Consider the following 16,896-nt stretch of genomic DNA (forward strand, 5'->3'; position numbering starts at 1 on the left):
CAAAAGCCCCTCTTCAGTTTTCCTGTAGCCCTCCTTTAGGTATTGAAGACTGTTCTTCCTGGAGCCGTCTTCTACTCTCCCACCCCCAAGATTTTAAGATTTTGCACTAGATACTCTTCTAACTGATAAAATAAGCGCTTCTGCAACAAAGGCAAGCATCAGCATTTTCCAGGTTATCTTCCACTTAGATAACAAAGTCTCTACCTTCTCCCTGGCTACAGTACTAGAAATGACACTTCATGATGCCCACCCACTGGCATTTAAAAGATGTTATACCTCTCCAGAAATATACTGGGGGGGGGGGGGGGGGAAGGGGGGGGGGTAATCCCTTGCGCAATACTTTCTATACATACAGGCCACAGAGTTCTCTTCACAGGAACGGAATTCTACACATATTCCCCTACAGTGGCTATAAATTGCTCAGTATGATACATACATCATTAATTATCCAAGTTATACATTTAAGTACATGGAGACCGCTTTACTACCTTTACAGCATGATCTAATATGGAAGTAATAAACCTCCATATAATCACAGAATGGACTGGGCTGGAAAGGACCTTAGATCATCTGGTTCCAATCCCCTACCACAGACAGGGACACCTTCAACTAGGCCAGGTTGCTCCAAGCCGTGTCCAACCTGGACTTGAACACCACCAGGGATGGAGCATTTACCACTTCTTTGGGCAACCTGTTCCAGTGCCTCACTACCCTCACAGTAAAGAACTTCTTCCTTATATCTAACCTGAACTTCCCCTGTTTAAGTTTAAAACCCTTGCCTACTACTACAGTCCCTGATGAAGGCTCCCTATCTAGCATCCTTGTAGGCCTCCTTCAGATACTGGAAGGCTGCTATGAAGTCTCCACGCAGCCTTCTCTTCTCCAGGCTGAACAGCCCCATACGGGAGGTGTCTTCATACAGGAGGTGCTCCATTCCCCTGATCATCCTCGTGGCCCTCCTCTGGACTTGCTCCAACAGTTCCATGGCCTTTTTATGTTGAGGACACCAGAACTGCACACAATACTCCAGGTGAGGTCTCACAAGAGCAGAGTAGAGGGGCAGGATCACCTCCTTTGACCGGCCGGTCACGCTCCTTTTGATGCAGCCCAGGATATGGTTGGCTTTCTGGGGCTGCAAGCACACACTGAAGCTGGCTCATGTTCAGTTTCTCATCAATCAAGGTCCCCAAGTCCTTCTCCGCAGGGCTGCTCTGAATCTCTTCTCCGCCCAGCCTGTAGCTGTGCCTGAGATTGTCTCAAACCAGGTGTAGGACCCTGCACTTGCTTTGTTGAACTCCATGAGGTTGGCAGTGGCCACATCTCAAGTGTGTCAAGGTCCCTCTGGATCCCCTCCAGCATGTCAACTGGACCACACAGATTGGTGTCATCAGTAAACTTGCTGAAAGTGCAACAATCCAACTGTTCATGTCGCTGACAATTATGTGGAACAGGATCAGCCTCAACACCGAACCCTGAGGGACACCACTCGTTACCCATTTCCAGTTGGACTTTGAGCCTTTGACCACAAGGTCATCCAGCCAGTTCTTTATCAATCAAGTGGTCCACCCATCAAATGTATGTCTCTCCAGTTTAGAGACAAGGATGTTGTGCAGGACAGTGTCAAACATTTTGCACATGCCCATGCAGACAATGTCAGCTGCTCTGCTCCTGTCCATCAGTTCCATGGTGGCCCTATCATAGAAGGCAACCAAACTGGTCAGGCATGATTTGCCCTTAGTGAAGCCATTCTTGCTGCCACTAAACACCTGTTATTCATGTGCCTTCGCATGGTTTCCAGGAGAATCTGCTCCAAGATCCTGCCAGGCACAGAGGAGAGACTGACTGGTCTGTAGTTTCCTGGGTGTTTGCCTTTTCCCTCCTTGAAAAATGGGAATTGTATTTCCCTTTTTCCTGTTGTTGTTATCTTCACTTGACTGCTACGACTTTTCAAATATGACGGACAGAGGCTTTGCAACTTCAGCTGCCAAATAATAATTGTGCTATTTGTCTCTCTTTTCCAGTTTTGACCATTTTGTTTAATTTAGCCACCTTGACAAGGTCGAGCAATGTGTTTGCTTGGTAATAAGGAAACAATTTTCTTGCAAAACTGTGCAAGAATCAACAGCTGAGCAAGGCACAGGCACTAACACTGAATGAGGCAACAGATGCAATATTCATTCTAGAACTGCCTACTCTGTTTAGACTCCAGACTGGGCAAGCAGCATTGTGTCGCGGTTTAAGCCCAGCCAGCAACTCAGAACCACACAGCCACTCGCTCACTCCCTGCTCTTCCTCCCCCTGCTTTCCTTTTCTTTCTGCTTCCCTCATGTAAGTTAGGCAAGAAAGGCACCGCACAGAACTTACATTTCAAAGGCAGATAGGCAAGGCAAGATAACACTTCTGTGATCCATGAAGATATTAACTCCTACAAAAACCAATACGTTTCCTGATTCTTCCTAAAATGCTCAGTTCTTGATGACTCATACATTCTTATCTCATTATCTTTGTACTGAACAAGCAAGGACATTGCACCTTTCTTGGTTAAGCCTTTTTTTTTTACCTCAAAATTGCAAATGTCTAATGCTTAAAATTCTCTGAATGTATTACATCACTGATGATCTAATGGTTATCTCCAAGTTTGTCCAAATGAGCTCCCTGTACACATTCTACCTTTATTCAACCTACTGTATGTTTTTTCCACTGGAAATTCACTTATCATCCCAAGTGATTTTCAACTATCAGGCACAAAGCAATAATCACACCCTCTCATTTTTGATACAGCAAGAAAACTGCACCTACCCACTGACTGCAAAAGATGCAGTACAGAAATCTTACTTCCTCTAAAAATGTCAATCCAGGAGGCACAGGTGAATTACAATTACAGAATGTTCTCTAAGTGCACTTGTGTGCATTATTGGAACAATACTGCTGAATGTCTGATGCACCAAGTATGTGAAATTACAGATCAGGATTCAGAAATGGAGAAATACATAGAAACAAAATAGCATTCTAGGTTTATCTGAGGACTCCTGTCATCTCCAACCATCAAACCTACTTTCATACTAAGAAGGCTGAAAAAGGGAACATTTATCAGTCTCTAGAAGTAGCAAAGAGCAGAGGAGAAAGACAAGAAACCAAACCTGCAACCTTGTAAAGCTGGAGGCATTGGAGAATTTAAACTAAATTTACTGGTTAAGAAGGAAAGGTTGAAGTCCCCATGCAAGCAGTTTTCTATCCTCAGCGTCTAGATAGGAAGTTTGTCTATTTGATTGTTGAATGGTATTTCAGCTGTTGCATCAGATATCTGATCATCTGGGAGAAAAACAGATTAAGGCACAATTTCTTAGGTCCCCATCCTCTGTGCTGCCACCATGCCAGACCAGAGCCTGCTCTCCCAGCTGATAACTTCACAAACAATTCCCCAAAGGCCACAAGGCACCCTCAAGGGCAGAAAAAGAAATAAACCAATTTATTTCAATTTATTCTTGTAAAGTGGCCCAGAAAATCTATAAATATGCTTTTAAAGTGAACACCAGGTACATAATTAACTTCCATAAAGCCTAATACTATTTAGGATGGTTACATCAAAAGCCTTTTTGAAGTGGGTATGATATATAAAAGCTATTATCAGAAAGATTTTTTTTTTTTTAAAAAGGCATACTGAAATAGATTTCTTAAATCCCTGTCAGAAACTGCAACTTTAAACAGTCTAACCAGTAGGCTCCTACAAATGAAAAAGGTCTCTAATGTTCTAAATTGACAAAATAGGAGGGAAAAAATAGTTACGTGTTTTTCTAACACTACTGGGAAAAGATCCTTACAAAAAGGCTAATAAGAAAATTAAGCAACAATTATTCAGAAGTATGGTGCTGTAACCTAAATTGTATTACCTCTGGTCAAGGAAAATAAAAATGCTTCTCTAGAAACATTTGTAAATTACCAACAGCTAAAATATTGGTATATCTCACTATTCAAAACTGTTAAAAATTAATAAAAATGTAAAACTGTTTAATACATTTACAAAAGTAAAACAGATGGACAAACTATTTAAGGTAAACAAAAGAGAGGAATTTTCTGTATGCTGTAACTGAAGTGAAAAAAATGACAACTGAATAGATTGCACACTGACAATGTTGAGGGAATGCACAAAGGAACAGATACAAAATCTTAAAATGCAGGCAACAAACAGTCCATGGACTCAATACTGTTATTTATTACATATTCAAGCACAACACTTCAATAAAATCTGCTAAGGAAAATCAGGGAAGATGGAGTCCGTTTCAAGACAAACAAGTAAAAAAAGCACAACTGTATTACAAAATAAAGCATTCATAAATAAAGCATACCTCAAAATACAAAAATGACCACCCCATCATCACATTTAAGAACTAATGAAAAGAAATACTTTCATATGCAATACACTGTATACACAGATAACATTCATAGTTACTTTAGAATAAGTAAAATACATTAAGGATGTAAATGCTTATGATGCAAGAAAGACATAAAACATTAATTGGCAAGTTTGGGAATAAGACATCCTCCAATAGAAGGTAGTACTCACCCACTGTCTTAAAAATGATACTGAATTAGAATTTTTATCCAGTGTGATTTCTGCATAGGAATTTCTGTCTTGCTCCAAATATACTACTCTGAGCTACTTAGATGTTCTGTGCCCAGAGATGTTTAATTCTTTCTAGCCTATATATCAGTGTTCAAGACCAGGCTGGATGAGGCCTTGGGTGATATGATTTAGCATAAGGTGTCCCTGCCCACGGCAGGGGGGTTGGATCTAGATGATCTTAAGGTCCTTTCCAACCCTAACTATTCTATGATTCTATAATGTCCACATCTTCTATTATTTCCTGAGTAAACTATCGATCTCAGGCCTTCGTGAAAAATAAATACATTGGCCATACTCAGCATCATAATTATAAAATGCAGATTTAGGCCAAGATAAAGAACTACCTCACCTGCATTTCATGAGGGGTTGGGTTACCCATTTCTTCAATCTTCGACGTCCAAAGGAAGTTTTAGTATGATCCAAGACCCAGAGTAGGCTTCCTTTTGTTTTCCTATCAGTCTAAAAATAAAAAATGGCATTATTATTTTTAACTGAAAAATCAATGATGTAGAATCACAGACTGGTTCAGACAGGAAGTGACCTTAAAGCTCATCTTGTTCCAAACCTCTGCCAAGGGCAGGGACACCTTCCACTAGACCAGGCTGCTCCAAGCCCTGACCAACCTGGCTTTGAACACTTGTTCAAACCACTCTATGACTGAAGGATTCTGGTGAAAGACGTCACAGAAATTCACCACACTACTTAAACATTCTGCTTAGACTTTAAGATATGGCAAGTACATATTTGTTTACTGAACTTGTTCACTGATACTGCTCTACATAAAGTAGGTATGTATCATAAGATACTCAAGCATGTCTTTCCTTTAGCCGGAAAGTCCTTCCAGAAGATGGCTCGAATAAGTTAAATTATGTCTGAGCATAAAGGTCTGTGAGTAGCACAAAAGGCAAAACAAACCCTACTGCAGTCGCATCTCTTGACTGCAGCTGGCTCAAGAACTCAAACTTTAGGAAAGCTCTTTGCTAGTCAAAGTGCAATAAGTTTCCTAATTCATACTAAAAGCCAGCACACATTAACATTCATTTATGCTTCTGAAAATGGAATCCTCCTTCAGTTTGATCCCATTTAAAATAATTTAAACCTTCACAGTGAGATTTACAAACTAACTTAACAAACATCCTTGGGAACAGAATGTCAAACAGCTGCGAAAATCTCAGCATTTTTTAAAAATAACATGACATTGTTCTTACCTGATTCTGTAAAATTTCAAGATTTTTCATTGTTGTCCCATTAATTGTCATATATTCAGTTTCACTTGACAACTGTTTGAAATTGCTGAGGGGAAGAATTTCAAATGTTATATTTTAAATCCAGGCACAGACCTAACAGTCACACATTAGAGTACTCAACAGTTACGTAAAATAAAGAAAAAAAAATCAAGTGAGAAATTAAAATTAATTCAAATAAATAAAAGAACACAACATTGATGACTTTTTTTAATTTACTGCTTGGGAAAACAAGATTTATGACTCACTTCCCAGTTTCCTACAATGACTGTGATAAAGCTCAGAATAAAATCCATCTCTCCTGTTACTTTATTGTGACCCACTAAATGGTTAAGAAAGTACCCCTTCTTCAGTCTCTGATGAAATTGAAAAAGTATGGTTTTGTTAGTGTTCTCTTATGACCACTGTAGGATATGGGGGCAGGGATGGGACTAAGAATTACTGCTCTAAGAGTGGAACAGGTTTTTAGCACAGCTAATCATCAAACCAGCACATCAAAATATACATCATTATTTTCCACTAGTGCTACAAATTTAAACAGGCTGTTTAGGAAAATTAAAATAGAGTATATTCAAACTATGTGATTTTACTTCTAATATAAAATAACCATGACTATAATTACTTGACTTTTTGACACTCCCTAACAGAACTGGATGAGACCAACCCAAAAGTTACATTAGTTTAGGATCAACATTAATAATTGTATTAGATTCCTGAGTCAACTATGAATCTCAGACCTTCATGAAAGGCCTGAAAATTATTTCAGACTCAGACATATACATGTGGTAGTCAGGACCGTGATGTGAAGTGCAAGATCCTCACTAAATGCTTCTGACAAATCAAGTCATGATTGTCTAGGTTAATCATACTGCTGACTGCCCTTTGCACAAATCTAGGGCGCTCTTTATTGTCTTAGACTAAACAGAATTATTTCCTGGGTAGGATTTAAAACTGCTTTATTGACTTTTCAGAAAATTTGTTTCAGTGCATTCAATTTCAAACTCTCTGGGGGAACACCCAAATGCTCAAACTTTTCTGTCAGGCATACACAGCTGCATTATTGCTGCATTAACCAGCATTAAAACTTTCAGAAACATGAAATATTCAGAGACTAATGTTATATATTTATTCTGTATGCAGGTGCCTGGGCCTGCTAGCAAACTTGTTCCTAAGTAATGGGTCTACTTAGGAGTATTTTCCACAGGATATATCTACCTATATCAGTATCTATATTGGTATCTATATTAATATATATATGAAGAAGATGTTTATAAATTTTGATTCAACTGAATGCCCTCAAGAAGTTCAATGAGTTTGAAAGCAGAGCAGACTCAGAACTGTACCCATAATCATAATTATTCTGCTCTAGTGTGCAACCAAAGTTGACCAGTAAAATAAAACCTTGGGAGGCAAAAGCAGCAGCACTTTCCATAGTACACAGTATTTTATAAGCAACAACACAATAATTCCTTTTATTATCTTCAATCACAACTGCTGATGCTGGTAAAAATTAAGCAGGAATGATTTTTTCTTGGCTCCCAATCTCTACGATCAACCACAAAACCCTACCCCCTCTTCCAAAAGCAAAAGCACATCTGCATCTAGGACCTACCTAAACTGCAGTTTCCCCATTTGCTGCTGAGTTTCAGTTTGCCACTACTACAGCCTGCGATCTCTTAAACCCAGCCAGGTAAGAGCCACGCCTTTCCATCTCTTCCCGACAGCAAAAAGGATGCTTTTGGCTGTTTCTATCAAGCCTTAATCACCCATATGTGAGCTTCAAGGTAGTGGATTTACTATGTTTATTTTTTTCCCCCCTTAGATGGCTTCAGAGCACTTAACACAGAGCATATTCTGTTCACAGCAACCCTGCTCTCCACTAGTATTTGAAAACAACTGATTGCTCCATTGCAAGTGTGGAGTGTATTTACTATTCTTTCAGAATCAGATATGCTGAAGTTGTTCTCATAACATAAATTATGTGTTTTATATTATCCAGGTGTTTGCTTTATCTGAGTTATTCCACCCTGCTATTAATCCCGGTAATTGAGAGCTTAGAATATATGAATAACAAAGATCAATGGCAGTATATGCCCAACCAACAATTCCAGATGTCACAGCACAGAACATGTTTTGCCTCCACCCCCTCATCTTCCTTCAGCTTCGGATGATAACTTGATAAAAAAGAGAAAAAAGACAAGAGTCTCTGTAGGAACTGTAAGAACCAAATGGAGTAAGGAGAAGATTGTAAAGAAATACTAAGTCAGTGCTGGTTTTCCAGCAAGGGTGTCAACACATCGCTTGTGAGAAATTCTGATGTGCTGCTATCAGCCATCTTCTGCATCAGTAAAAATGACCCTTCAAAGTCACTTCAACTGGATCACAATCCCGTAATTCCTTCTGCAGGTGACGGTATGACCCGAGTTTCAAAAAACAGGCTTACAACTGTGTCATAACAAGGTGATGGAAACAGCTGGCAGGTCCACAAATGAGGAGCAAGGCAAGTAGGATTATGCAGTCGGGGCTGAGAAAAATGAAAGTGGAGGAGGGAAGAGGAAGAAACACAATCTTCTAGTAAGATTTAGGAAACTTTGGAGGAATACTCATGAGTAAGACGTTCCTACCCATCAAATTACTTTTTACCACACTTGATGAGTATTAATGGGTTACTATGATTGCTTTAGGACAGTGAACTGCATCCTCAGACTTCAATTATTTTGTGCTACCTGTGACACTGGATCATCTTGGTCATTCTGCCTCCTGAGGAACTTGCAGTGAAGGGCATCTTTCATGCTTTATTCATTATTCTCTCCATAGGAGATTCTACATATAATTTCTTATTCAATAACCCAGTCTAAGCAAATGCATGTTATTCAGATCAGCGGTTTTCAACTACTTTAATTTTGCAAATCTGTAAAGCTTTGAGCGAAGCTGCAAGGCACTGTATGGAAGGCCTACTAAGCAGCAGATTTCCTCTGCTCAATTACCTTTTACAGACCCTTAGAGTCCATGTCTTTGAGACTTCTAAGGGTGAATAAACCACACAACAAACCTACATATGCAGACAAGAATTGCAGGAATCTCTATTCAGCCTTAAGAGGTAAAAACAAGTCTCTCAGAAGCGTTAGCTTTCTTTAGATAAGAAAGACACCACAGTTTACGTAGTGAAGGACAGCATGCTTTGTATTTAATTAAGCAGTTTTAAATTAGCTGATATAGCCACAGGGCTGTAGAACTTCTGATCTGTATCCCTGATGTGACAGGAATCCAGAAACTTCTGGCTAAACCAGGAACAAAATACATACACATACACAAAACAAAACTGAGAAATACAATACAAAGAACAAGAACAGAAATGAAAGGACCTGGGAAGACTGAAGAGAAACAAAACTAATCTTCATCAATTTAGCCTGAACCAAGTCATCTTTTTGTCCACTGAACTCACCCCAAAAAGTATGCCTTAAACCTTGTTCTACCCAGATGTCTGTGTTCCCTCAGCATGTTTTCCCTGCATGCAGACGCAGCACTTCTGCAAGCTCCAAATGTCCACAGAGCAAGAGGTCCTTCCTGCTGCCTTTCTGTGACCATGAAAGTGATGGCAAATCCTTTGCTCCTTACTTCTTAACATCTACTTCTTAGCATTTGAAAACCGTGCCTTGCCTTTTTCAGTCCCTCATACTCCTGAGCTGACTTTCAAGCCTCCCAAAATAATTTCAGTACTTCCTTTCTCATAGTGAAAGCTGGTAAATAAATCCATGCATTGTTTTGTATACATGATGATTCTGACATCATTAACACTCAAGAGATATGAAAGCCCTATATGAACACCATTCCCTCAATTTCTACATTCCCCTGAGAATTCAAAGATGGCCATCATTTTATGCTGAAGAATTTATATTTTGACTTCTTAATTTCACCTTGCCAGCTCCCTTCCACAGCTACTATAGGGTACAAACACTTCTCTTAATTATTTCTCTCATTCCCTTCCTCCCTCAAAGCCATTTTAACCCTCCCCTCTCCTCTTTCAACATGACCCAGAAGCGTGCGTTTGCAGCCCAGAAGCCCCCACCCCCATGTGCTGGGCCGCATCCCCGAAGTGAGCAGCAGGTTGAAGGAGGGGATTCTCCCCCTCTGCTGTGCTCTCGGGAGACACCCCCTGCAGTCCTGCATCCAGCTCTGGGGCAGCAACACAAGAGGGATGTGGAGCTGTTGGAGCAAGTCCAGAGGAGGCCACAGAGATGCTTCAAGGGCTGGAGCAGCTCTGTTCTGGAGACAGGCTGAGAGAGCTGGGCTCTGGAGAAGACTAGGCTCCAGGGAGACCTTAGAACAGCTGTCAGTGCCTAAAGGGGCTACAAGAAACCTGGAGAAGGGCTTTTGACAAGGGCCTGTAGGGACACGACAAGGGGAATGGCTTTAACCTGACAGACGGGAGACTGAGATGTGCTCTTAGGCAGAAGTTCTTCCCTGTGAGGGTGGTGAGGCCCTGGCACAGGTTGCCCAGGGAAGCTGTGGCTGCCCCATCCCTGGCAGTGTTCAAGGCCAGGCTGGACAGGGCTTGGAGCAACCTGGTCTAGTGGGAGGTGTCCCTGCCCATGGCAGGGGACTGGAACTGCATGAGCTTTAAGGTCCCTTCCAACCCAAACCTGTCTATTATTCTATTTTTCACTTTGGCCTCTCTCTTCTATCTTCACTGCAGGTAGTTCTCCAATCCTAAAGCTACTCCCCTCATTCAGAAAGGTATCTCTCTCTTCCATTTCCTGCATTTTTTGGAGTTCATCTATCAGTGTTCAAAATCTAAAAACTACAGTCTCTCTCCTGTGTCTCAAATATGCTGAAAAACATGTCAGTAAAACTCAAACACATGAAGATACATTTCCTCAGGAACTGCTATGCAAATGGCGATTTTTCAAGCAAAACTGTGTACTCAACTGAATTTGAAAACCTCTCATAGATCTGTACCAATTTCTTGTCAAAAGCCAATAAATGTCCCTCTGTATGTAAAGGTATTAGAACATTGTGATTCAAAAAGAACCTTTTATCATTCATTGTTAAATTTATTTTTACTTGCTACTAGAACTTTAATGCAATCTAGCCACATCCCAGGGCCGTGGTGGGGCAGATATCTTTTTTATTTCTTTTTAATGTTTTACTTTATTTAGGATCTTAAAAGTGGATTTAAAATCTTGATCTAAATATCAAAACAAATCTTGTTTTCCCCTTGATGATACCTCATCACCTATATGATTCACGGTTCTTGCTCTTAAATTTCAGCTGAAAGTGTTTATCCAAAGAAGGTACAGAAGTGGAAGGAATTTTTCTGCCATTCCTTCATCAAATACATCCTTTTCATCCAGATCTGTGTCACTTATATTAATAAACTGTAAACTACCTTACAACTCTGACTTCATGCTCACTGATTCATCAGTATATGCTCACTGGCCTGGATTCTCCTAAGAATTTTAAGTTGCTTGAGAGTGCAATGGAACTATTTCTCCCTTATTTCCTGCAGAAACACAGAATATCCATGAGCCTGACACCCTCTGCTTCAAAGGTTTTCAGCTTTCCCTTTTCAGTGTTTAGCTATTTCCCTGGCATTGGGAAAAATAATGAGGTTGAGTTAGCATCAGTATTTGGTTCACTATTTCCATGTACATAACACACTAAAAACAGCAAGCAGAATTCAGTATGAGGTAGTCAAAGGAATAAAGGCTTTAGAAGTAAGTACAGTAGAATCCAAGCTCCTGAACACAGGAACAAAGTTACCCCAAAGAATGTATTTTATCTCTTCATAGCTATCACCAAGATATCAAATAGTTCATTGCCTTTCCATTCAGATGCTTATACTTTCACATAAAGTCCACTAGAGCAACCTTCAGCAGACAAACGTCAACTCTAAGATTTAATGTTTTCCTTCCCAATCTGTAATTATACTTGATTTTAAGATGTGGCTATTACAGATGTTACCGACTGTCGTTAGATAAGCCTTCATATAATGATGTTTCTCCATTGCTACTGAATTACGTCTATATAAAAGATTAATTTTTTTATTTCCCTCATCTGAAAGAACACTGACCTTACTTGATTACACATAAGGCACTGCGACAATATCAATCTGCAAGTGTGATTGTAGAATGGCGTTTCCTTGGAGTTCACTTTCTTCTTCAGAGACTCTCAAAAAAGATTTCTCCAGCCACCCAAGCATTTTCAAAAAACCCCAACCATAAAGCCATCCAAAGAGGATGAGTGGGGACACCACAGTGCTAATACACCAAAGATCAGAGTGCCCCTTGACGGAATAGGCAGGGAAGACAGCTTAGAAAATGGACAGGTATTCTTTCCTAATTAGGCCCAGCATTTTAATAGTACTTGGAGTGGAGAAGGGCAATTTACAGATGAAAATCCATTCTAAAATCCAGACAACCCAGGTATATTTCCAAATATTTTAATAGATACCTGGAAAACTTTCAAAGCTGACATTTGCAGTCAATTTTTAAAAGCAGCTGCATTTAAAAAACCTGGTAACATACGGACCCCTTCAAAATCAAAGCTTGAAACTTGAAGAATCTCCTACAAAATGTGAATTATCTACAACCAACATAATATAATTCAAAGTTTTCAGTTTGCAGCCAAACTTACATTGTTAAATCCTACCTAGTTATAGGACAGAGGAACAGTGAGACAATCAGAATAATATTTTGCACAGGAACCATGACAGCTAAAGAAGGTTTAATAATGCATTTAATAAGCCTCAATGATATTTTCAAACATAAGACAGGTAGGATAGTACTTTTTTATACTTCTCCAAGACAGGATAAAAAGATGCTTTAGTGGCAGTATCTTTCTGTTTTCATTTCACTCCACTTGTATAATCCTGTTACATATTTTGAGTAATCATTTGAGCCTATCTCATAAACCTAAGCATTGGGACTACACAGGGAAAACCAAGATTATTTCCATGTCTGTGTGGTCTTATACTAACTTTGCAGAAACACTGACAGTCTATTAACAACTTCTTGCACGATTGTTTTCCACTAGGTACCACTGAGCCAACACAAGGGATTTTTGAGACAGCCAGGATGTGTTGAACTTCTGTTTCCTTTATAATTGATAACTAGATTCACCAACTCAAACAGACCTGCTGAGTATTGCCTAAACATTACAACACATTAGCATTTATACCTGCTTCCACAGCTCTGCAAAATAAAAATTAGTTACACACCTCTGGCATCATGAAACATCTGCAAAGCTAAATTACAGCATTAATTTTCTTGCTTAAGCTTTCAAAAAAGCCCCAAATTTTGTTTTCAAAATAAAACTGAGGTTGAGATGGGATGGCTGGTACTGACTGACAAACTTTAAAATTTCTTCCCTCAATATCTACCAAATTTTGCTTTCAGTTATACTTGGCAGCAGTACCTGTTCATCTACATTACTGATAGTAATGTCAAGACAAGGAGGCCACAGAACTTCTCCGAGGGCTGGAGTAGCTCTGCTCTGGAGACAGGCTGAGAGAGCTGGGCTTGTTCAGCCTGGAGAAGAGAAGGCTCCTTAAGGGGAGACCTTAGAGAAGTACCCAGTGCCTAAAGGGGCAACAAGAAATCTGGAGAGGGGCTTTTGACAATGGCCTGTAGGGACATGACAAGGGAGGATGGCTTTAACCTGACAGAGGGGAGATTGAGATGAGATTTTAGGCAGAAGTTCTTCCCTGTAGGGGTGGTGAGGCCCTGGCACAGGCTGCCCAGAGAAGCTGTGGCTGCCCCATCCCTAGCAGTGTTCAAGGCCAGGCTGGACAGGGCTTAGAGCAACCTGGTCTAGTGGAAGGTGTCCCTGAAAGTGACAGGGGGCTGGAACTGGATGAGCTTTAAGGTCCTTCCAACCCAAACCAGTCTCTGATTCTACCGTAAAGGTTTTCATGAAACATCACTTCATAAAATCATTTCATTCCTTTAGTTCTGATCAGGAGGTGAAATGTGTGGTACAATTTTGCAAGGAATATGTTTATAACTCTTGGCAAGTAGGTTCATTACAATCAGAGAAGTTGTCTGCTAAAACTTAAGATGGTAACACTGGTACGTGGATTTGTGCTTTGAACTGAAAGTTACGTAAGGCAACTCACCTTGGACTATAAAGCATCCTTTCCAAATTAAATTCTTTGAGGTATGCAATTACTGCTGCCAGAGAGCAAATAACAGGCTTATCCAAGCTTAGAATTACAGACAGTTTTTGAGGACCTACAAAAAAAGTTATTTTCTTGTTAACTGTTTAGTAGTTATATATTTTAGAAAAATCCTAATCTAGTTTTCAATTTAATCAGATAGAAACCTGTAATATATGTTCAGTGTACTATGATATCTACAAAACAACATGAAGTCAGGTTCCAAAAAAAAACACAGTTCCAAAGAATACAGACCATTACAATAATGTAAGCACATCGTGAAACACTTGATTCCACAGGTTTTTCTTCATAAAAAATGAGTAACTGTTGACATAAATTTTTAAATACATAAAACTAAGATCTAAATTCTGGTATCTCCACTACTGCTGGCAACATCCGTGCAAGTTAAAAGGCATAAACAGGCCCTGGTTTAAGTGATGATGATTTATCTGCCTCAGCCAGTCTGCAGAACATGGCTCCATCTTTCTGAGACAACTTCTGTATTTGATAGTGTTTCTAAACAGGGCTCTATTACAATTCCTGGACCAGCTGCAACAACAGGAAAATTCAGTCCATGATATCTCAACATAAAATGGTATTTTTTAGAAACCTATTAAGTGTTTTCACAGATGTTTTTTAAAGGCATTCTTCTGTTCTTAGAATGTTAACGCACACAAGAATTTGAGGAAATATTTTATATTGAATAATTTCCCACAGTTGCTACTATGTATGTGTGAATTTAAATCTGCCTAAACACACATCTTCAGACTATGAAAAAGAAAGGATGCTATGCATGTCTCTATTTAAATAATGTTCACTTTCAAGGCTCACTTCCTCCAAGCTCAGAAAAGATCCCAATGAGCAGAAAATTAACTAAAGGTGACAGAAGACCTGCATGGACGAAGAAGATGCTCCTGATCAATTCAAATGCTAAAAAAAGAGTATGAGAAATGGAAGCAGGGACAGGTGACCCAGAAAGAATATAGACATTGTTCAAGCTTGCAGGATGGGGTTAGGAAAAACAGAGCCCAGGTGGGTTGAGACTGGCAAAGTATATGAAGGGCAACGAGCTTCTACAAGTACATCAGCAGCAAAAGTAAGACAAGATAATGTGCACCAACTGTTGAGTGGTGACAAAGGACATGGAAGAGGCTGAGGAACTCAATGCCTCCTTGATTTTTACTGGCAAGATGTGCCTTGAGGAATCCAAGTCCTCTCAGACCACTGGGAAATTCTGGAGCAATGAAGATACCTCCTTAACTGAGGAGCATCAAGTTAGGGAATACCTAAACAAACTGGACATAGACAAGTCCATGAGACCTGATGGGATGCACCCATATGTGCTCCTTTATGCAAAACCTAATACAGCTTCAAAGACATTCCGAACGACATACCTGTAGTACCAGGCACTTCTTTAGTGTAAAAACCAGTGATCAGCTGGAAAGCATGGCTGTATTCAAAATAGAGGTTTTCCATCCTTTCTATTCTAATTCTGTCATCCCGTAACCTGCAAAGGAAACACAACTGACTTTCAGTATTTATGCTCCCTTCATGAAAAACACTTAAGTAGGTTATGAAACTATACTTTCTTTCACCTTTTATTTGTTAAGAATTGAATCAGCAAAGAATGAAGAGATGATCTACTTGGGTGGGCTAACAACATTTCTGACCTGTGGTCAGGTCTTTTAAATGTTTTCTCTTTGCATTGTAAAACTGCAAACAAGTAAAACCCAAACAGCAAGCCCAAAAGAGACTTACAGAGGTTGCCTAGTATACCTGCAACCCTATATCTTACTGCAATATAAGACGTAAATACGTTTTTATCAGTTGTAAGTATTTGGCTTACCTGTTCTTAAAGACTTATGATGATTAAAAAATTAAGCAATTCTCCCATGTTTCCTATTACCATATTTAATTATCCTTTATCTTTGAAGACTTTGTTCTATACTGTACAACTCGTCGCAACATGAACCCATTCCATCATTTCTGATATGCAACTGAAATAGAGTATTCCTGTCCCTCTATTTTCTAACTGTTTGAAGACTTTTGTCTTCCTTGTGCTAAAGAACTTGATTCTTTTAGTCTTTTTGCAGTCCAGGACGCCAAGGATGTTGTCAGTACTCCCAACATGCCAGCAGCTCCTCCCAGTTTAACAGTACCAGCAAAGGTAGCAAACTTACTCTGTTCCACAATTAAGCCAAATGACGTATCTTTAATGAATCCTTCCCTATTTTCAGTAAGTAACTGAGAATTACAGCAGTACAAGCTTTCACCCAGTTTTGCAACCCATGAGAAATTAATCTAGCTAGTTTCCTCTGATCCCCTGCTGCATTATCAATTCAATTTCTACAGCTGCTAATATAGCACTAAAGAGATGTACTGGTTCAAAAAACCAATGACAACAACAAAACAAACAAAACAAAACAAAAATCACACACGCTCCTCCTGAAACTTCTGAGCATAATTACACAGCTACAGAATGAGCACAGAATAACCAGCTAGTAGAAATCTATCAGTAGAAGACATATATGTATCTGGTCTCATTCTACCACGGGACATGAATTAATAAATTAATTCTAATTAACTTAACTATTGTAATTTAATTATTTTAATTAATTAGCAAATTAAGTACTTCTAGCACAATGGAATTATGTGAATAAGAGGGACTGTGCAGGTGTCATAAGAAGGAAATTAATCGATACCCTTTCTACAGGGCTTTTTTAATTCACAGGAAAAAAAAACACACAGGTTTTCTGCATTACATTGTATATATTCCCATCTGAAAGGATCAATACATCAAGACTCAGTTAATTTGACATGTATTATAGGAAAATAAGCTGATCCCCTCTTAAAACTGAGAGTTATTTTCCTAT

The 16,896-nt window shown here is 39.4% G+C and overlaps 1 protein-coding gene across 1 annotated transcript in view; it reads right to left on the reverse strand.

Annotated features, from left to right (window-relative positions):
• MSH3 (mutS homolog 3) overlaps nucleotides 1-16,896 on the reverse strand; it is a 125,894-nt gene that overhangs the window by 69,771 nt on the left and 39,227 nt on the right. Inside the window, 4 exon segments of the mRNA XM_061478756.1 lie at nucleotides 4,974-5,083; nucleotides 5,833-5,917; nucleotides 13,985-14,099; nucleotides 15,418-15,530. Of these exon segments, the coding sequence (XP_061334740.1) occupies nucleotides 4,974-5,083; nucleotides 5,833-5,917; nucleotides 13,985-14,099; nucleotides 15,418-15,530 (423 nt within the window).

Source organism: Pezoporus flaviventris, unplaced genomic scaffold, assembly GCF_033815535.1.
Source record: "Pezoporus flaviventris isolate CSIRO_AGI_PZ_B2104156 unplaced genomic scaffold, CSIRO_AGI_Pfla_v1 ptg000131l, whole genome shotgun sequence".
Classification (NCBI taxonomy): Eukaryota; Metazoa; Chordata; class Aves; order Psittaciformes; family Psittacidae; genus Pezoporus; species Pezoporus flaviventris.